At 39.3% G+C, this 23,138-nt stretch overlaps 1 protein-coding gene and 1 non-coding gene across 2 annotated transcripts in view; both read right to left on the bottom strand.

Moving 5' to 3' along the window:
• Nucleotides 1–15,203, bottom strand: part of DCTN4 (dynactin subunit 4) — a 31,590-nt gene extending 16,387 nt beyond the window's left edge. Inside the window, exons 1-7 of the mRNA XM_042949091.1 lie at nucleotides 15,050–15,203; nucleotides 12,581–12,651; nucleotides 9,908–10,086; nucleotides 4,809–4,852; nucleotides 2,394–2,501; nucleotides 628–701; nucleotides 287–399 (exon numbers count right to left, since the gene is read on the bottom strand). Of these exons, the coding sequence (XP_042805025.1) occupies nucleotides 287–399; nucleotides 628–701; nucleotides 2,394–2,501; nucleotides 4,809–4,852; nucleotides 9,908–10,086; nucleotides 12,581–12,651; nucleotides 15,050–15,184 (724 nt within the window). The 5' untranslated portion in view covers nucleotides 15,185–15,203. The remainder of the gene's footprint in view (nucleotides 1–286; nucleotides 400–627; nucleotides 702–2,393; nucleotides 2,502–4,808; nucleotides 4,853–9,907; nucleotides 10,087–12,580; nucleotides 12,652–15,049) is intronic.
• LOC122202661 lies at nucleotides 1,431–1,534 on the bottom strand. The gene has a single exon (XR_006194785.1). It is a non-coding gene; the product is annotated as a U6 spliceosomal RNA (small nuclear RNA).
• Nucleotides 15,204–23,138: the final 7,935 nt, after the last annotated feature.

The following is a 23,138-nucleotide window of genomic DNA, read 5'->3' as shown; positions in this document are numbered from 1 at the left end:
GCCTGGGTGGCTCAGTTGGTCAAGTGTCCGACTTTGGCTCAGGTCATGGTCTCACAATTCATGGGTTCAAGCCCTGTGTCAGGCTCTGTCCTGACACCCTGGAGCCTAGAGCCTGCTTTGGATTCTGTGTCTCCCTCTCTCTCTACCCCTCCCTGGCTCATACTCTGTCTCTATCTCAAAAATAAATACCCATTTAAAAAAAAACAAACTCAAAATCCAGGGCATTTAGTAACCAAAGCAGATTAGATGTGAAATAGAAACAAAGTAGAATAATGTAAAATATTACCTTCTGTTAAATTGACTGGCCTTGTATAGTAATCTTCAGGTAGAGGTTCTACTTCGTCCACGGCCTGAGCTGGCTCAATCTTTATCTCTTTTTGGTCCTCTCCTTCTTTAAGGCTAAAAGATAAAAAGCACTAATTTCTCAAAGGTCCACCTGATTATATTCAAAGTCTATGATAGCAATAACTGAAGCATTCTTCTATTGTAGGACATTCTTTCTCTGCTCAGGTCTTTTCTAAGCATGAGACTCTTCTTCCCCAGTAGGCACTGTTTTACGTCACATTCCTTCAATATTCATTTTGATACCTGCTTTTCTCCTCCAAGCCATTTAATGTCCAAACTTACGACAGTCCGGCAAGAGTACTGATGGTTGCACCAGCTCGTGGTCGCTGAAGCCTCGTTCCAAGACCATATTTGTCCTAAAGAGAGTTCAGAAATCCCGATTACAAATCCCGTATTTATACATCCTATTTACCAAAAGAAAGATTTTGGGGTGGGACAGCATGAGAAGCTCAGGGAAATAAGCAAAAAAAAAAAAAAACAAAAACAAAACAAAACAAAAAAAACCAAAAAGCTAATTTAAAGTTCCTTTTAAAGAAATTTGTAGCCCCACATCATTTTATTCTTAAAAGAATAATAAAAGCATCACACATGGAGACTGAAACTATATTAGTACAGCAAAATTGAACTAAATGTGATTTTTATTTTATTTTTTACTATTAATCTAAAAGTATCTAAGCAATGGCTCTATGGCTTAGACCAGAACTATGTGGAGTGTCTAAGCTACATGATGAATGTCTTCATGGAACACCAGTGATCACCTGCTAACTTCTTCAGGGTTAGCAAGAATCATAAAAGAGAACTTACCACTACATGAATAGTGTGTTGCTGTAGGCCCCCAAATAGCAGCAGGTTGCAACAGAGACAAAAAAATGCAGCATAAGATAGAAGCAAACTCATACAGCAGGCAGGTTATAAGGGAAGCTGGAAGAATAATGCCTTTAATTCAAATTCCTCTCCTAAACATAGTAGTGCGTATGCTGATTATAGCACTGAACTATTCCGTAAGTTTTATTTAGCCTTCATTAAAGTCTCTGGCAAATGTAGATGCCTTGCATGTCTTAATGTTTTATTAAATACTAAGTTTTTTTTTTATAGAACGCTTCACAAATTTGCATTTATCCTTGTGCAGGGGCCGTGCTAACCTTCTCTGTCGTTCCAATTTTAGTATATGTGCTGCCAAAGCGAGCACAAAACTAAAGGTTTTTATATGGACCTCACCAACCCTTAGAGTTTCAGTGATTTAAACTAATTGTCATACAGAAGCAGGATGGTAAGTTACATTTCCTCAACTGTCAAACTACCCTACAGGATTTTTGTGAGAATTAAATAAAATGGGAAAAGCACTTAGCACGGTGCCTGAGACATCACTGTCCTTCAGTAAATGTTATGTATTCAATGTCAACCTGCTGGGCCCCCAGCAAGTATGGAGAAAAGAAATTGTTCTGTGACAGCAAATGAAACTTGGGGGACAATAACAAAAGCGCCAAATCCTAACCTTTTGCGTCTGGATTGGTAGTACAAATAGTCGACAGCGACTTCCATAAATAATTCCTAACAATTACACGTACGTATGTTACTATTTATTTAACCACCCAAATGCATTGCGTAAAAGTCAGTGTTCTTCACACTGGAGAAACATAGGAAGGTGCCAGAAATAATCATGAGAGCTGGAAAACCATTACTACAGGATGTCAAAGGTGGGCTACTGGGTAACGTGAATAAAATCTACCACTTGCCCACCTTCTTCTGACTTTCTGTTTAAGAGTTCTGTGATGCCTACAAAATTAAACATGAGCTGTGGGGAATAATCAGGAGAGGGAGGACAGTGATGCAAAAAGGAACACAAATGTCCTTAAAACTGAAAGAACTCAAATAGAACTCGTGATATGGCAAAAGCGTTAACTGCTAGACTTAGACACTAGGATTCTCTGCTACCCATCATTCAGGAATCTAAGGACAGTGGCCAATTTCCGAAAGGGTCACTGTTCTCATGCCACACAGGCCTCGATCAATGAAATGCACACTCCTTTTTTGGACCAAGTCCTCACCGAAAAAGCCAAAGGCATATAGTTTCTACGCCGTGCTAGTTTCTTGCGATCTCGTTCAACCTTCTCTTTCTGAGCAAGCTGCTGGTAATACTCAATCAGTTTGTTCATCTGTAAGAAATCAAAGATGCAGTATTTGTTGCATAAAAAGCTAACAGGAAATATGCAAAATTAATCAACACCACTGACTGGACACATAACGAATGAAGGAGACAAATTACTACAGTAGTCAAGTTTGCCCTTCAAAGAGAATTTCTCTTTATCACATTTCTCTCAATTATTTGCAGAATTAAAATGGAAACTGTGGCAACAGGAAGAAACGGGCAATGAAAAGGCTTGGAAATTTCAAGCCCTCTTTTTATTATTCTTTTACTTCTTTGTTTCCCCTCACAATTGCTCCCATTTTCTCCGCATGGCCACAGGACATCTAAGACTGTGACAGCTTGTACTGTCTTCACCACTCATACCTTTTCATTTTTAAAACATATTTTAATCCTAAGAGCAATATATGTTGTGAAAAGTTCAAACAATATTTAACATAAAGAATAAAAACTGATACTTCTCTTTTCTCTTGTGCCCAAGTCCACCCTTCCCCTCACCAGAGGCATCCACAATTATCAGCTTAGATAGCATTCTTACACACAGACATGGGTATGATAATATTACAATCTGCCTACATTAAAACAAAAACCCCATGTATACATACGTAGCTTTCATAGGTCTGAAAACACTTTTCATATAGGAGAAATAAATTATAACTTTTTATTTGACTAGAAGTATTAGGAACTTTTCATCCAGTCAACAGATCTCATTGTTTTCAAGGCTGCATCTTATTGTGTAACACAGATATCTGTTAAGGTATTTAAGCACTTCCTATGATGCGACTTTAATGGCTTCCTGATATTCACTTTCAGTTCAGCAGCAATTACTTCTTAGAAGCACTAACGTGATCTTGTCAGCACTTAGTTTAAAAACAGTTCAAAGCTTCTCAATCTCCCTGACTTGGTCCAAGGGGTCCCACATGGTCCAACCCCACATTCTTCTGTCCATTTGTCTGATACTGTGCTGTGCTCTGGTCACACTCCCCTTCTTGTCTACAACTTGTTTTGCTTCTTCCACTTATAAGCTCTCTGTATGTGCTGTTTCTCTGCCTTGAATTCTTTCCCTTCTGTGCCTGTTTGTCCTCAGAGCTCAGCACAGTCCTCAGACATGGACTCAACTAGCTGAAATCTCCCTAATAAAGGTTCACAAGGGGCCCAGGTGGCTCAGTCAGTTGAGCATCTGACTCTTGGTTTCAGCTCAGGTCATGATCCCAGGGTCGTGGGATCAAGCCCTGCATCAGGCTCTGCACTAAGCATGGAGCCTGTTTTAGATTCTCTCTCTCTCTCTCTCTCTCTCTCTCTCTCTCTCTCTCTCTCCCTCTGACCCTGTCCCCCGCTCTCTAAGACAAATAAAGATGAAAACAATTTCTTTAAATGTTCACATGGCACAATTTCTTTCTCCTTCACATCACATATCACCCTTTCTCCTTTATCTGGGGATAATTTGATCAAGTTTTATTTCCCCATTGGACTTCAGCTCTATAAAGAAAGGGACCATGTATCCCTACTGTTCAGCATGGCCCCTGGGACATAAGTGCTCAATAAATGTCTGGTCAATGAATATACATATCTTTGTGCATAAATGCAAGTATTTCCGTAGGTCACAGTTCATATAGATGCTGTTGAAAGCTCAAGAAATCTGTACTAATTTACACTAACAATAGGGTATGTGAAAGGTCCAATTCCTCACACTCTCATCCATGGTATTTCTAACTTTTGCTGATATCACAGGTGAGTGATTAGAAGTCACTGTTTAATGTACAGCCTGACCGTAAGTCCTTCATTTCAGTACCACGTCATCTTCTTTCTCATGTTTGAGTTTCTGCAGCAACGAATCAGCTCGGGTACCTCCCAAACAGATCAATTCACTTTAAACTGTTAAAGAATGCTCGAGTCGTGCTTCTATCAGCAACCACTGCTTCGTCCAAGGGCATCTTATATGTGTGGTGTTTCTAGGAGTTCAGACATCTATATGTCCATGGTATTTCCAAGAGCATTTGAGAACAAACAGAACCTTAACTTAGTTGGCGGATACATGACAAACAGAAACAAACGCATACTATGTCCTTATTCTGATTCACAACCTGGCCACAGAACTAAAGCTACAGCTAGGTTTTTCTATGAACTTAAGTCAGACTGGAAAACACAGCCATTGTGACTTAATGTCTTATGAGAGCACTTTCTATATGTAACAGATACCAAAAAACACATCACAGATTTCTAAGCATATGCCATATCCATAGTCCGTAACATGGAAGATCTTCAGCTTTCCCTCCATCTTTTTAGCTCATCCTCTCTCTGATGACACTTCACTCACCCGTTGCGTGTGAGGATTTTCGGGTTCCTGCCAACCACCACTAGCTGCAAGACAAAGGAACGTTAAGCATATTTTCATAATTTAATATTTACATTTTCATAAAAACCGGATCATCTGCAGGCCAAATAATGCAACTTAAACACATAAAATCACAGAATTTCTAACAGTCCTATAAATTATATAAACCAAGACACTCAGAACAAAATTTTCACTAAAAATAATGATGGTGATAAAGATAACCGCTCCCACCACAACTAACACATGCATAGTTTCTGTGCCAGGTATTTGAAATGTATTACATACCCTTTTATAGTCATAATAACCCTCTGAGATGGGCATTCTTATTATCAGTCTCATTTTACCAATGAGGAAACTGAGGCTCAAAGTCACATAGATAGTAAGTGGTGAAGATAGGATTCAAACTCAAGTAGTCTGATTCTTAAGACCCTGCTCTTACCTGTAATACTGTGCAATTTGTATGTTCTATGACCTTGATTTAGAGAAGAATTTCTTTCATAAGAAATACACCGCACAAATCATAATGGAAAAGATTATTCCAGAAAGTTAAAAGTAAAACCATAATGAATATAGCTGACCCCTGAACAACATGGGTTTGAACTGCATGGGTCTACTTATAAGTGGATTTTTTTCAATAAGTACAATACAGTAATGTAAATGTATTTTTTTCTCTAGCTTATTTTATTATAAGAATATATATGTATACAATACATATAACATGCAAAATATGTGTTAATCAACTATTTATGTTATCAGTAAGACTTCCAGTCAACAGTAAGCTATTAGTAGTTGTTTTGCTGGAGTCAAAAGTTATAGCAGATTTTCGACTGCATGGTGGGGGGCGGGGGGGGGGGGGCGGTCAACATCTCTAACCTCTGCACTGTTCAAGAGTCAACTGTGACTGTGTATCTCAATAAAGCTAACCAAAAAAAGCTGAAAAGCAAACCATAATGAGATACCACTTTATAACCATCAGTTTGGAAAAATCTGGAAGAAGTCCAACAATACTAGACCTGCCAACAATCTGGAGCAATGGGTAGTCTACCCTTGTTACTGGTGGGACCAAAGTTGGGAAGCCATTTTGGAGCGCTAAAGATATACACAACTTAAGCAATTTTACTTTCAGTTATGTAGAGAAAACTTTACTCTTGTGACTCAGGAAATATGTACAAGAATGTTTCTAACAGTACTGTTGTCCAAATCCAAAAAATGAAAACAGCCTAAGTGTCCATCAGAAGAGACTGAGTGGGTAAACTGTGGTAAGTCATGCATAAATCAACTACATACCACGAACATAATGCTGACAGAGAAAAGTTGTAGCAGAATGCATGCAGTGTTTTTCCATTTGTTTCCAATTGAAAAGCATTTGGCAGTGGCTACATACATATATGGAGAAATATAAAGACAGGCATGGGCACTGATAAACTCTAAATTCAGGACTGGGATGATTGCTTCTCTTTAGGAGGCAGAGGAAGGGGGATGCGGTATGGAAAGGCCTACACAAGGGCTTAAACTGTTTTGGTTCTGTTTAATTTCTGCAGCTGGAAGATAAATACAGGAATGTGTATTATTTGTATAACTAAAAATAACCTTTTTCCAAAACAAAAAGGACACTTGTTGAAGGTGACACCATACCTTCTTGCAAGAAACTGCAACAATTAACATCCTTTAGTACAATATTTGTATTTTAAAGGCTGCCTTACTTGAGGCAAACATGAAAAACAATTATGTAAAAGCAATGTTTTAGTTGTAATATTTTGAAAACTCTGGATGTTTTTACCTAATTGCTTCCTTAGAACTGGTAATTTATTCTGAAGAGCAATTTGGGAAACATAACAATCTCATTTCTCTGCACTTTACAGACACAATGGCTTACTTACAAATAAACAAATAGTTCTAAAGTGGTTTCAGAGCTTCTCACACGCCAATGACATCATGAAAGAAAAAATTGTCTGTGCTCTTTAAGAGCTCCTAGTATTCAATTATCATTGTCAAGATACCCTAGAGAAGATAGATTTCTGAAGTAAACACAGGTTTTGAGTTCTGAAATATAAATTTTCCAACCCTAATGGCTCATAATCTAAAAAGCATAAAACATCCTCTACAGAGTAACACTGAGAAATCTATTTGGACTTCTGGGCGTTGTTTCTATAATTTGATAACAAGACACAAAATACAAATGTAGAAAAATACACTTCAACTCACTGGGGCAAATGTACTATGCCACTGTGGGTTGTTTTTCATAATTAACTTAAATTTGTAAGCAAATTCAAACAACTTACTTGCCACACTGACATTAAAACACACACAAACAGGGGCGCCTAGGTGGCTCAGTTGGTTAAGCATCTGACTTCGGCTCAGGTCATGATCTCATGGTTCGTGAGATTAAGCCCCACATTGGGCTCTGTGCTGACAGTGCAGAACCTGCTTGGGATTGATTCTCTCTCTGTCTCTCTCTCTGCCCCTCCCAGACTCATACTCTTTCTCTCTCAAAATAAATAAATGAACTTAAAAAAAATAAAAAAAATAAAAAAAAACCATGCAAATATTTACTAATGATCTAAAAAGATGCTATAGGAAGGATCTTTCTAACACAAATCACATTTCAGGAAATATCTATCCACCAATGAACATTCTTAAGGAACTAAAGATACACTTGTTAACTTTTGCTTTTGAGGAGTATTTTATCAACCTCATGTACAAAGTCAGAAAACAACCAAGAGCTCAAGCATTCTAAACGAAAAGAGCAAACACCACAGAATCAAATCTTAAATTTTTAAGAACAGAGTTGAATCTAAAGAAACTTCATCCATATTTACTTCTAAAGTGTGTGAAAATCTGTAAGTTTTTAGTGCCCAGGTGCCTCAGTCGGTTAAGCATCCAACTCTTGACTCTGGCTCAGGTCCCACGATCTCACAGTCGTGAGACAAAGCCCTGCTTAGAGCCTGCTTAAGATTCTCTCTCCTTCACCCTCTGTGCCCCACTTCCCCCCCACACGCACACACACGTGCTCTCTCACACACAAAAAGTTTTTAAAGCCCATCTTCACTTTTGTTATGTCAACTGACATAATGAGTTTGTTATGGGCTTCCTCATAGACTAGTAAGCTGAAATTTTAATGAAAATCCCCAAATACAAATTTTTAACAAGTCTAAATCAAGTTTCAGAATTGAAATTTCATTCAATTTCAGAAATAAGACAATGAGGAGTTAGCAATACTACTGTTTTTATAAAAACTAAATAGCAACTCAAGATTTTGAACTGACTGTACACAGTTTCTACTTTCTGGTGTTAACCATGGAGTATGGATGAAACGTAAAAATAAAGGAAGTTTCCTTTACTGAAGATAAGTGCAATCTCTGCTCTGAAATACTCAAATGATAGAGAGGTAATTAGGGCCTTAGGTCTTTAGGTCCAAACCAACACAGTTTTTCTGTTTCACTGACAAACATTTTACATATGCACATTTGAGGATGTGTTTGAATGCTCCGGGATATTTGGATATGGAATTGTTGGGGAGAAGAATAAAAGCAATTTAATTTTAATAAATGGTGAAGGTGGAGCCCCTGGGTGGCTCAGTCAGTTAAGTGTCTGACTTTGGCTCAGGTCATGATCTCATGGTTTGTGGGTTCCAGCCCTGAGTCAGGCTCTGTGTTGACAGCTCAGAGCCTGGAGCCTGCTTCAGATTCTGTGCCTCCCTCTCTCTCTGCCCCTTCCTCTTCTCCATTCACACTCAGTCCCTCTCTCTCAAAGATAAACAAACATTAACAAAAAATCTTTAAGTTAAAATAAATGGTGAAGGAGATTTAAGAATACACTATCATGATGAGCACTGAATAATATATAGAAATGTTGAATCACTGTATTATATACCCGAAACTAATGTAATACTGTATGTTAACTGTACTGGAGTTAAATAAATAAATAAAATGTCATTTATTTTGTTAAAATAAAAATAAATATAAATAGAGGTGCCTGGCTGGCTCAGTTGGAGGAACATGTGACTCTTTATCTCGGGGTTGTGAGTTCAAGCCTCATGTTGGGTATACATTTTTTTAATAAAAATACATTTTAAATAAATACATTTTTTTAATAAAAATAAAAAGAAATAAATTTAATAAATGTTATCAAACTGCTCTCCAAGGCAGTAGTACATGAAATGACTATTCTCCCATATTCTTGCCAACCCTTGATATTAACAGATTTAAAAAGTTTGTCAAATCAATGAAGTTTTCATTTGCATTTCCCTGATTACTGGTAAAGTTAAACATACCTTTGTGCATATTTATTGACTTAAAAAATTTACCTCACCAAGTTGCGTGTGAAAACAAAAATCCAATCACCTGAACAACGAAAACTAAATGAAAAATTCAGACATTCAAAACAAAGTCTTTGTTCCCAAGAAACTCCTAATAGTGTTAAAAACACCCGAAAAACTCACATATACAGAATATTAATAGTACAAGGCATTTCATGATATTCAAAGAAAGAGCAGAAATAAAAAGAAAGGCCTAAAATATTTCAAGGGTAAGGAAACACGAGGGATGGGACTTGTGAAAACAGAGAATCATTTTAACCCTACTGTGGGTCCTTCCATGCACACACTTTGGTTATTCATCATTTTTATTTCCACTCCTGAGAGCTGTTATTCTTATCCTTAGCCCAATGTTTCTTTGGGGTCTCTTCCTTGATTTACAAGGGTTCTTTATTTTTATTTATTTACCTTTAGTCTGTTATATATGATCCAAATATTTTTCTTAGTCTTGTTACTTTTATCTTTTAGATCTGTTCATGATGTCTTTCATCATCAGGAGTGTTTCTTTTTTATGAAGAGCATTAATATTTTGATTCTAAGAAAGTGTCAGATTTATCAATACTGTTTTACTAACTCTAAGAAAACTAAATAGTTTACCCAGTTTTAGATGAAACATCATAGCCCACAAATGTGAGAATTTGGGAACATGAAAGATTTAGCTCGGAATTTAGCTCCTACCTTCCACAGGTAACAGAAATAATAATCTGTGGGCGATTACAGCACTGCCAATTTCACAAAATCTCACGCTGAAGTCCACCTGACTCACCCACAGATTTGTCTGCCATGCCCACATCTCTAGATGTCCAGCGACAAAATCCACAGGCCAGGTAATAGGCTTTCTTCATGGTGGTCTTGGCTGGGTCATCTGGAAGCTGTGTGGAGATGCTCGTTGCCCGAGTGGAGAGAGTGTGCATACAGCCGGGACAGTCAAAGCAGTTGGCACACCTATAACACAACAAATACAACTGTCCATTCATTTGACAAACATTTATCAAGCACCTGCTATGTGCCACACATTGTTCTAGGTGTTAGGAATTCAAGAGAGAACTATAAGGAAGGAGTGACCCTCAAACAGTAAGAAATAAAAAAAAGTATTAAAACCTTGTTTAAAAATTTTAAAAATAGGGGCACCTGGGTGGCTCAGTCGGATAAGGGTCCAACTTTAGCTCAGGTCATGATCTCGTGGTTCACGAGTTCGAACCCCACATCAGGCTCTGTGCCGACAGCGCTGAGCCTGGAGCCTGCTTCAGATTCTGTGTCTCCCTCACTCTCTGCCCCTCCCCTGGCTCATGCTCTCTCTCTCTTTCTCATAAACAAATAAAAAACATTAAAAATTAAAAAAAAAAATTTAATATATTTTTATAATAATAATGTTCATTATTTTTTGTAAAAAATGCAATCAGCACCAAAGTCCCTGAAGAATTAGAGCCTAACCCAATCCTACTCCACAGAGGGAATCACTGTTAAACAGTCTGGGGTTAACTGTTTCAGACTCTTTTTAGGCTTGAACAGATCACGAAGATTTCCGATGAAGACAAATGTCACAGCTCATGCCTTGAGAGAGGAAGAGCAGTTGCACAATGGAAACCTGGGAGGCAACAATACAATAAGCGGTGAAACTGGGTTTGGAAAATAACTGCTTGTGTGCTGTGCCAGAACCGACCCAGCAACCAAACAGTGCCATCAAACTGCAGTAGTTCAGAAGCAGTGCATTTTCAGGGCTTTCTGCTCTCTCCTTAGGCACTACTCTTCCTAGTGCTCAGCCAATGTTTCCCCTCCAGGGGCCCCTGGGCCTTGCTGCTTTTAATTTTCACCATCTGAGATTATTAAGATTTCACTTCCACTCCTGGACTTGTTCTGAAGCTCTGCTCCATAACTCTAATTATGCGGTATTTTGCCATGTGGATAACATCCTCATATAAGGATAATAATAGTACCTGCCCACTGTTTACTGCTTACTGATATTTTGAGGATTAAATAAAAATTAATGTGTGGACAGCATACAAAAAACAGTGTCTGGATCATCAGGAGCTATTTCTTGGGTTCAGGAAGGATAAGTAATAGCGGTTCGCATCCATGGAGGTATACATGCTAAGCTAAAAACCAAATGGCACCCAGTAGCAACAAACATACCTACTACCCAGATCTTGGTTTTTAATACCAGTTTTCTAATAAAAGGAACCAGGACTCTTTAGAGAAAGAGACTTTAAACTCTTTAGACTAATTAGAGAAATGGCTAATTCAGGACTGAGGCAGAGTCCTGGGATGAGCCTGGATTATCTTGCAACACCAGAAAGTCAGAAAATGCTCAAACAAATGAACAACCTCCCAAACTCCCCGCCCATGCAATGGTGGGGGTGGTAAAAGGGTTATAGGAGTCTACAGAAAGAGCTCCAATGGCCAAAGCTGGAGGGAGGGAGGGAGGGAGGGAGGGAGGGAGGGAAGGAAGGAAGGAAGGAAGGAAGGAGGGAGGGAGGGAGGGAGGGAAGGAAGGAAGGAAGGAAGGAGTGAGTATTGGATTATATCCTAAGGTATATGAAATCAATATTCATGCTTTAAGTAAATGATTAGATAAATAAATAGGGGAAGAGAGAAAAATCTTCCATGCAAAAGAATTCCAAATAATTGGTGTAGATAACCCTCACAGAGGGGAAGCATAACTCCCTACGATTTGAGTGTTGACTGTAATAGTGGCTTTTCTTCCAAAGAGTGCAGTATAAAAAAGGAGAAAAAGAGTAACTCTACATCAGAGAAACCTGAAAAATACTAGCTCAAGCCAGGTGATCAAGGTTAACATCAACAGTAATAAGTCCTATTGATGGTATGTACCCCTGATGTGATGTAACAAAAGATGCACTTTACCTCTGTTGTCTTCCTCCCTAAAACACATTTCCCCCGCTGACGAGAAAAACATCAAGTTCCGTTTGAAGCACATTCTCCAAAATATCTTACCTGTACTCCTCAAAACCTTTAAGGTCATCAAAACCAAGAAAAGTTTAAGAAAGTGTCACAGCAAGAGGAGCCTAAGGAGACATCACTATTAAATATAATGTGGGTATCCTAAATAGAATCCTGGAACATAAAAAGGAGATTAGGGAAAAACTGAGGCAACCTGAATAAAATATAGCATTTATTTAATAATAAAGTACCAATGCTGTTCATTAATTTGAAGGAAATATACCATACTAATGCAAGACGTTAACAATAGGGGAGTCTGTGTATGAAGTAATAGAATTCTCTGTACCATCTTCACAATACTTCTTAAGTCTAAAACTGTCCTAAAATAAAAAATTAATTTAAAAAATCAAAGGACATTTCATCTTTAGCAAAGGTGATGCTAAAAAATGAAAATCAGCTAGTTAAAAATGAGAGTTAATTCCGTGTGTTTTATTCAAAAAATAGTTGAGGAAAACAGAAAAAAAATGGATCCCAGTCTTACCTATTCTTTTTTAGTTTGGCTTCAGCCGATGGCATATTTTCTAAGCAACTGGGACAATAATGGGAGTCCACCTAGAAAGAAACAAGAAATAAAAAATCAGAGAAAAAGGCACTCGGTCTAGCTTGTATATATGTCTACGCCAAATAGTGAATTCTAAAATATACTGCAGTGGCAAGTGAGAAACCACTGATCTGCCAAAGAATCTAGACTGTTTTCAGCTTAGGGTTTATTCTTCAACCAAGTTTTTTCTTATCCTCTGGATTTCCTAAAACCCTTCCATTTTTCCTTTCTGCTCTTTCCTGTTCCCTTTCATCAGGGTATCATGTATGAGATGTGTTAAAAGTTGTCTTTGTAAAAGAAGAACTCTATGATAATCTAAGGAACAGATTAATGAAATAAAATAACCCAATTTGTGAAGCTGTGATCAAATATCCTTCCATCCTGCTTAGCTTTAATGGACTGTAATAACTTGACCACACTTAAATTGTTAAGGAAGACTTAAAAGTTTTCTCCTTACTGAAGTATTACACATTTGCAGAAGTATAGATTAACATTTACAAAATCAGCTAGAGCCAACTATGGAAATATTTAAATGGCAAATTAAACTACTAAGCTAGCAAGATAGTCTTATTGTGTTTAACTCAAAAACACAGTAGAAAATTAAATTCATTGTATTTTTTAAGGTCTGAATAATTATTTTCTTTAATGTAGGTAGATCCTGTTTGACAATTCTAGTAACCCTAATCACCTTCAGATGTAAACACAGATTTATTAGAATATCAGCATGATGATAGAAATTGGCTTCTTCTTTCATCATCTGCTATACACAGGACTACCTTTGAAAAAATAAAGGTGCAGCTCAAATAATCTCCAGGAACATACAGTATTGCTAACTAATATTTACACGTATTCATCATAAAAGGCCAACTATAATTTGTTCCTTCCTGTGGCTCTTTTCAAATTATGCCCGTCCCTTCATATGCAGATCCAATCCCAGGTTCTCACCAAGAACTTTCTGGGTTCCTCCACCCCTCACTAGCCTCATCCTTCTCCAAACCCCAAACGCCCAGGTACACACCAGTCTGTCTGTAAAAGTTGTGGTCACAGACAGACTCTCTAACAGATCCTTAGAAATGATGGAGACTGATCTCTCTAATGACCACCAAATGGGACTCTAATCCAATAAATTCTGGAGGTGAAGCTGGAATAGGAAACATCTAAAAGACAAAGGACCCGCTAAAGAGATATACACAGATAAAATACTAACGGAGAAAGAAAACACATGGATTTTTCTCTCATATTATTTAACTGCTTTCTCTGACAATTCTTAATACTATGAAAAATACACCCAACAAGATAATTATTATTAATAATAATGTGTAAAATGGCTTACAGTATAGGACACGTTTTCATATGCACTTTTAACAGTCCAGGGATCTTCAATGAAGTTCTCTGAATTGGGTTTCAAATCCTGATTTGAAAGGCTGCAGTTTCAAATCCTGATCCTCCCTGCCACCCCCAAATTTTTGGCTGTGTGATGTAGGGCAAACATTGTGCCTGTTGCTCTAACTACAAAATAGTTTTTTAAAAAGGTATTCATTCTATTGGCCTTAGGTAAACCACAGCATACAGAAAGCACTGACTAAACAGTAACTGTTACCAGTAGCTTTTCCTTAACCAGATCATGAATCACTCAACAGCAGGATTTCTGTCTTACTTGTCTTTTAATTTCCGAAGCTTACTAAACGAATAACAAGATGTGCCAAATGGTGCAGAAGTTTGGGAATTTTATTTGATAATTTAAAAAAATGGGGTAGGTCTTTTACGTTCTGAGCAATCCCACTTCCAACCCCACTTGTGCCTGCGAAGGCCAGCACCATTCCCTCTGGAGAAGCGCCATGAATAGAACCCTTTGAGCTTCTTACACGACAGACCTTATTCTAAGCGCTTTTCACTCAATTTGCCCCAACCCAACCTCTTCCTTGCTGCAGGCCTAGGCATGAGCCAGAACACAGCCCGGGCAGACAGAGGAAGGCCCAGTTTCTGGCCAAAGTAGGGGCAGAACTTCCAGGATGGGAGGAGCATGAATGAGAATGCCTGCGGGCTCCACCCGGTATCAATCAGGAAAGACTGTATCTTGCCCCTCAAGTAGCCTGAATAAGCACCTTTACACCTTCCTCCCAACCCACCCAATTACCAACCCACTCCCAGGAGACGGCCAGGGTCCCCAAAGTCAAGTCTATCCAATCAAAGGGTGCTCTAGAACCAAAAGATCAGCTCAGCCCCACCCTAGGCCGCTCCTTCTTTCCAAATGACAAATTATAAGCAAATTAAATCGCAAGCAAATTTGAGCGACAGAAGACACAGCCAATCACCAAGCTAGGAAATAACTACCCGCCAGTCGCGGTGACTAGGACGAACCCTTCTCCCCTCCCCCAACACACACACTTCATGGGACGACTGCGTTACCTCGTGAGACACACATTCCAGCGACCGCAGCTCGCTACAATAGCGGCAGAAATAAAGCTGCGAGAGCGGGGCCCGAACCTTCTTTTCTCCCTGGACTAGGTACAGAACCCTCTCCGATTGCAGCAGGGACGCCATCTTGGAGGGGGAGGAGCCAACGACGCTCTCGCCGCGTCACGTGACCCAAGAGCCTGCGTTTTCCACGCCGCTTTTCCTACGTCTTTCGTAGGAGACTGCGTAAGGTTTCCGATCTAGAGGGGGCCCGGCGCTCGGCGAAAGTTAAAGTGCGCGTGCGCAGCTGGGAATCCCCGTTTCTCCCCCAGCGTTTCAGTGGGCGTTTGCTGCCCGGACGGAAGTCTGACTTTTCGGTCATTAGGTACGCAATCACAGGTCAAATCCACACTGGCCCGGTGCTCTCCTTTTCCTTGTTTCTCCAGAAGGAAAGGATGCTCTTTTGTTTAATTTACAACCGCCTCTCCTGCCCTCACCTTCCAGACCTACTTCCAGAAGGTAGATGGAAGATCTCAGGGACAGAGTGCCTTCGGAACCGGAAGGTTAAGAGTCACACCACACTTGCCACTGACCTGTAGGAAATCTTCATAGACATTATCTCGTTGGAAATTTCCTAGACTGTGAGCTCCTCCACACAGAAACCATTTCTCATTCATTTCCAGGTTTCGAATACTTAGGACTAACTACATTGTGGGCGTTCTACAAGTATTACTAGTGAAGGAATTAAATCAATGAATGAGCATTATTGCTAGGTGTCGGCTACATTTTTTTTTCTAATACATAAACTAAGGCTTATTTTATGTAAAATGACCTATTTTATGTAAAATGTAGCAGAGACTGGAACCCAGAGACTGGAACCCAGGTTACCTGCCACCAGTTGCGTGCTTTTCCCGTTGCGCTGTTGTATTATTTGTCTGACATTAGAGTTGGTGATTGAGAAGAAATGGAACTGAGTATTAATATTAGCTAACATCTATTGAACACTTATTGAGTACAAGACGCTATGAAAAGATTACGTACATTGTCTCGTTTAATTTTCCCCCAAATTCCAAAAGCCAGGTACCATCATTTGTATTGGGAATGATGGGAAACTGAGGCTCAGAAAATTGAAACCACTTGTCTAAGATTTCAAAAATAGCAGCGGAACTATGTTCTGTCTGACTCCAGAGCTTGCCTGCGTCACTCCTATGCATACTGCCTCCAGCATATTTTCTTTCTTTTTTTCCAGCTTTACTGATGTATAATTGACAATTTAAAATGGTATATAGTTAAGGTGTACACCTTGGTGATTTGATATACATTGTGAAATAATGAACTCAAACAATCTAACATATCCATCACCTCGTATAATTACCATTTTCTTTCTTTTCTTTTTTTCTGATGAGAACACTTAAGATCAACCCTTTTGGCAAATTTCAAGGATATAATATACAGTATTAGCTATGGTCACATTGTTATACATTAGGTGTCCAGAAGTTAATTCGCCTTGCATAACTGCAACTTTGTACCCCTTGGCCAACATTTCTTCATTTCCCCCTTTCCCCAGCCATTGGCAACAACCATTCTCTCTGCTTCTATGAGTCTGACTTTGAGAATCCATACATAAGTGAGATCATGCAATATTTGTCTTCCTGGGTCTGGCTTATTTCACATAGCGTAATGTCCTCCAGGTTCATCTGTGTTGCTACAAATGGCAGGATACCTATATTTATATTATATTTATATTACAGTTATTATATTGTATTGTGCATATATTTATATATCACATTTTCTTTATTCATCTGTTGGCATTTATGTTGTTTCCATATCTTGGCTATTGTGAATAATGCTGAAATGATCATGGGAATGCAGCTATCTCTTTAAGATTCTGATTTCATTTCTTTTGACTATATGCCCGGAAGTGGGATTGCTGGATCATAAGATAGATCTATTGTTAATTTGTGAAGAACCTCCATACTGCTTTGCATAGTGGCTGTACCAGTTTACATTCCCACACAATGTGTGACAGTTCCCTTTTCTGCACATCCTGACAACCCTGGTTATCTTGTATCTGATAACAGCCATTCTAACAAGTGTGAGGTGATATGTCATTGTGGTTTTGATTTGCATTTCTCTGATAATGAGTGATGTTTAGCACCTTTTCATATATCTGGTTGTCATTTGTATGTTTTCTAGATATATCTGACTTATCTATAGACACATAGACATGTCTATTCAGGTCCTTTGCAGATTTTTAAATTGGAGTATTTATTTATTTTGCTATGTAGTTTGCATATTAACCCCTTATCAACTATATGATTTGCAAGTATTTTCTTCCATTCTGTAGGTTGCCTTTTCATTCTGTTGATTGTTTCCTTTGCTATGTAGAAGGTTTTTAGTTTGATGGAATCCCTTTTGTCTATTTTTGCTCTTGTTGCCTGTGCTTTTGGGGTCATATCCAAGAAATCATTGTCCAGACCAATATCAAGAAGGTTTTCCCCTATGTTTACTTCCGATAGTTTTATGTCTTCAGGTTTTCTGTTTAGGTCTCCTATCTATTTTGAGTTGATTTTTTATATGATTTCATTCTTTTGCATGTGGATATCCAATTTTCCCAACACCATTTATTGTGTCCTTGGCACCCTTGTCAAAGATTGGTTAACTGTTGATGTGTGAATTCATTTTTGGGCTCTCTATTCTGTCCCATTGGTCTATATGTTTGTGTTTATGCCTGTTTTGATTACTGTACCTTGTAACATATTTTAAATCAAGATCTGTGATGCCTCTTCCTTTGTTCTCTTTGCTCAAAAAGGAGTCTTTTGTGGTTCCATATGAATTTTAGGGTTGTTTTTTCTATTTCTGTAAAGAATGAATTTGGGATTTTGATAAGAATGGCGTTGAATCAGTAGATCACTTTGAATGGTATGGACATTACAACAATATTAATTCTCTTCTAATACATGAACACAGGATGTCTTTCCATTTATTAGTATTTTCTTTAATTTCTTTCATCAATGTATGATTTTCAGTGTACAAATCTTTCATCTCTTTGGTTAAGTTTAAGTATTTTATTTATTTTTTTGCAATTGTGAGATTGTCTTTTTAATTTCCTTGTCAGATAGCTCATTATTAGTGTATAGAAACACTATTGATTTTTATATGTTGACTTTGTATCCATCAACTTTGCTGAATTTATTAGTTCCAACAGCTTTTTTTTGAGTCTTCAGAGTTTTCTACATATATGATGATGTTATCTACAAGCATAGATAATTTTACTTCTTCCCTTCTAATTTAGATGCCTTTTGTTTATTTTTCTTGTCTAATTACTCCAGCTAGGACTTCAAGTACTATGTGGGATAGAAGTTATAAAAGTGAGCATCCTTGCCTTGTACCAGATCTAAGAAGGAAAGCTTTTAAGTTTTTCCGTTATTTGTGGACTTTTCATATATGGCCTTTATTATGTTGAGGTAAGTTCCTTCTATACTCATTTTGCTGACAGTTTTAATAATGAATGGATCTGAACTTTGTCAAATACCTTTTCTGTGTCTATTTATGATCGTGTGGTTTCTTTCATTTTTTTAATTGTGTTGTATCGCATTGATTGATTTGTATACATTGAACCATCCTTGCATCCCAGGGATAGATCCCAATTGGTCATGGTGTGTATGATCCTTTCATTTTTTTTATTTAAAAAAAAAATTTTTTTTAACGTTTTTTATTTATTTTTGAGACAGAGAGAGACAGAGCATGAACGGGGGAGGAGCAGAGAGAGAGAGGGAGACACAGAATTGGAAGCAGGCTCCAGGCTCTGAGCCATCAGCCCAGAGCCCGACGTGAGTTAACTCACGGACCGCGAGATCGTGACCTGAGCCGAAGTCAGCCGCTTAACTGACTGAGCCACCCAGGCGCCCCTGTATGATCCTTTTAATGTGTTATTGAATTTAGTTTGTTTGAAGATTTTTATATCTATATTCATCAGAGATATTGGCCTGTAGTTTTCTTTTCCTGTGGTCTTTGTCTGTTTTTGTAATCAGGGTGATGCTGGCCTTGTGAAAAGAATTTGGGAGTGGTTCCTCTCCTGTTCTTAAAAGATTTTAAAGAGGAGGGGTGCCTGGGTGGTTCAGTCGGTTGAGCGTCCGACTTTGACTCAGGTCATGATCTCGTGGTTCTTGGGTTCGGGCCCTGCATCGGGTTCTGTGCTGACAGCATAGAGCCTGGAGCCTGCTTCGAATTCTGTGTCTCCTCTCTCTGCTCCTCCCCTGCTCATGCTCTGTCTCTCTCTCTCCTTCAAAAATAAATAAAAAAACATTAAAAAAAATAATTTATTTTTATTTTTTTTAATGTTTATTTATTTTTGAGACAGAGAAAGACAGAGAATGAATGGGGGAGGGTCAGAGAGAGAGGGAGACACAGAATCTGAAACAGGCTCCAGGCTCTGAGCTGTCAGCACAGAACCCGACGCGGGGCTCGAACCCACGGACCGTGAGACCATGACCTGAGCCGAGGTCGGCCGCTTAACCGACCGAGCCACCCAGGAACCCCTGATCTTCTTAATTTTGAAGGCTAATTTTGTGGCCTAACATGTGATCTGTCCTGGAGGAAAACCCCCGTGTGCTTGAGAAGAAGACATTTTCTATGGCTGTTAGGTACGATGTTCAGTTAACATCTGTTAGGTCCATTTGGCCTATCGTGTTGTTCAAGTCAACTGTTCCTTTATTGTTTTCTGTCTGGATATTCTATTCATTATGGTAAGTAGAGCATTGAAGTCCCCTTGTTGTACCATCAATTTCTGTTTTCAGATCTGTCAGTATTTGCTTTACACATTTAGGTGTTCTGTCTACCGTATTTTTTACTATGATGATGTTAGTAATATCTTACAGGGAATATAGTGCTTTTTGATTTATACAGTGTTCTCCTATATGTTATCTCAGAGGTTGTGTCCCATTTTAACAATTTAAGCCTAAAAGTCAGTAAATTCCATTTACTCTGACCTCTTATTCACCAAGCAATAGTTTCATGGGTGGACTCTGCTCCTACAAGAAAATGTATTTCTTCCTGTTAATGAATTCCTTGGCTTTATGGCTTATAACCTAGTCTCTGCTGAGTGTTAATCGCTTTTGCTGGACTAAACTCCTCTGGTAAAATCAAGTCCCAGAGACTACAGGTAGAGGGAGGCTACAGACCTAAGCTGACTCCATGTGAAACACTTTTTGGAGCAGTGGTTTCAAACAATTCAGTTCAATGGGCAATTATTTTGTCCCTTTGTGACAGGAATTAGGGAGGGAAGCAGAGATAAAGGAGACAATTACTGCCCCCAAAGGACTCAGAGTCTAGGCCCCAGGGCAGTGGTTCTCAAGTGTGGACCTGGGTCACCTACACTAGAATTACCTGAGAATTACCACTATAAATGAGGATTCCAGGCCCTTATCAAGACCCAAATTAGAATTTGGGGGGCAGGGCCCAGAAATCTAAATCTTTATTAAGCTTCCAGCTGAATCTCATGCCCACAAATTTGGAGAACCACTGTGGTTTGATAATCACTTGTTTAATTTTCTATCTTTGGCCCCAAGACTGAGCATGGTGGGCCTTGTCTCTGCTGCCTTGTGACCATTGCCTAGCAGGATATCAGATAGTCTCTGCCCACTGTGCTATGGAATATGGAAAGTCTCCAATGACAGAAACAGAAAGCATCCTGCCTCTTTTTTATTATTATTATTTTTTACATTTTATTTATTGTATTTTTAAAATATAATTTATTGTCAAGTTGGCTAACATACAGTGTATACAGTGTGCTCTTGGTTTTGGGGCAGATTTCCATGATTCATTGCTTACATACAGTACCCAGTGCTCATCTCAACAAGTGCCTTCCTCAATGCCAATCGCCCTTTCCCACCCCCCCACCCCGCCCTGCCCCCAGCAACCCTCAGTTTCTGCCTATCTCTTGGTAGGACTCTCTCCCCACCTTCAAGGGGATGGATTCTATTCTCCATGATTCCAGTTCCACAGAGCCCTACCTGTCAGACTTTGAAAATTAGACTTCACTGTGAAGATCTGCCTTCCAGTGCCAACTCCAGTCGCCAGGCCCAGGTCCTCCCCAACCCTTTTTTACTTTTAACTGTGATTACTACACGAATACCTTCTTGAAATCCCTCTGGGAATCCACTTGGCAAACCTGGAAGTGTGAAGGAGTTAACATTTTATGGGACAATTGTTCACCAACCTAGGTGGGAACCTATCAATAAATGCCCCCCTCTCCCTTCTCCCAGACATTCTCAGTGTGACGTTAGGGGGTACCAGCAAGATCGAGCCCTAGTTGCATGCAGTAATGCCCAGCTTGATGATGTGCCCTTGTATTGACCTTTCTTCCAACTGGTTGACTTTTCCTGGCTCCCTGCCTGCAAGCTCTCATTTTGATCTCTCTGCTAAGGGAAGCTGAGGCTAAGATAGGGACCCAAAAGTTGAGCTGCTGTCTAACTGATAACCATATTTAATAATTATTGGTGGGGCGCCTGGGTGGCTCAGTCCGTTAAACCTCTGACTTCAGCTCAGGTCATGATCTCACGGTTCATGAGTTCTAGCCCCACGTCGGGCTCTGCACTGACAGCTTAGAGCCTGGAGCCTGCTTCAGATTCTGTGCCTCCCTCTCTCTCTGCTCCTCCCTCACTCATGCTCTGTCTCTGTCTCTGAGAAATGAATAAACCTTAAAAAAGAAATTCAAAAAAAATTATTGGCAATGAGCTCTTGTGAAGAGACCAGACCAATGTATACTCTCACAGTAAGTATCCAAGGCTCCCAATTCCCCATTGTTCTGCCAACACGGAATATTATCAAATATGGGTGAATAGTTTTGCACTTTCTAGCTATGTGATCTTGAAAAAGCCATTTCCACCTCTGAGTCTCATTTCATAACACATAGAATGGGAAAAATAATTCCTGTCTTGGTGAAAATAGAAAAAAACCCCACAGCTATAAAAGCACTTTGTGAGCTATGAAGTACTAGGCACATGTAAGAAATGGCCCCTAATTATCCCATGAATGAAAAACCCAAAGGGGTTTTCATTTCTCTAAAGAATCCTTCAGAGTAAATCCACAATAGCAACTAAAAAAAACTGAAGTCAGTCACACTTTGGTCAAATGAGGTCTTGCGGAGAGGGCTGAAATTGAGCTCCCACATCAAAGGCTCAGGCTCCTCTACAGCTTAAGAATCCTGGCTGGCTGGGTGCCTGGGAGGCTCAGTCAGTTGGGTGTCTGACTTTGTCTCAGCTCGTTATCTCACAGTTTGTGGGTTCGAGCCCTGCATCAGGCTCACTGCATTCAGTACAGAGCCTGCTTTGGAGCCTCTGTCCCCCTCTCTCTTTGCCCCCCGCCCCCAACTCCCCTGCTCACATGCTCTCTAAAAAATAAACCAAACCTTTAAAAAGATGCCAAGATGTGACAAGTATTATGCTAGAATATCAAAATTATTAAAAAACAAAACAAGGGGCGCCTGGGTGGCTCAGTTGGTTGAGCGTCTGACTTCAGCTCAGGTCACGATCTCACGGTCCGTGAGTTCGAGCCCGCATCGGGTTCTGTGCTGACAGCTCAGAGCCTGGAGCCTGCTTCAGATTCTGTGTCTCCCTCTTTCTCTGACCCTCCCCCATTCATGCTCTGTCTCTCTCTGTCTCAAAAATAAATAAATGTTAAAAAAAAATTAAAAAATAAATAAATAAATAACAAAACAAAACAATCCCGGCAGGCTACTCTGACCCGTGCTGGCCATCTGCCTGGGCGAACTTTCTCGTTTTGGTTTCTTGCTGGAAAACTGCATTAATCACAGGTTTCCCTGCATTGAATCTGCACACTCATCTAAAAGTCCTAGTAAGTAAACAGAAGGGGAAGAAGAAAAAAAGCCGCTGTTTCATCAGACCCCTCCTGGCCCTTCCGAGGGGCCCTGCCCAGGAAATGTGATGGTAGTGCTGGCCTCTGCATATTTCCCAAGTGTAAACATAGCAGAGGAGTGCAGCTATGGCTTCATTCTGGGAAACTGTCCACAGACTGGACTTTGAACGTTTTTACAGAGCTCCCTACCTTTCCACATATCCTGACCTCTGTTACTGTAGCT

The sequence above is a fragment of the Panthera leo genome, chromosome A1 (genome assembly GCF_018350215.1).
Source record: "Panthera leo isolate Ple1 chromosome A1, P.leo_Ple1_pat1.1, whole genome shotgun sequence".
In the NCBI taxonomy this organism is placed as follows: domain Eukaryota; kingdom Metazoa; phylum Chordata; class Mammalia; order Carnivora; family Felidae; genus Panthera; species Panthera leo.
This window is presented reverse-complemented; position numbering and strand designations above follow the sequence as displayed.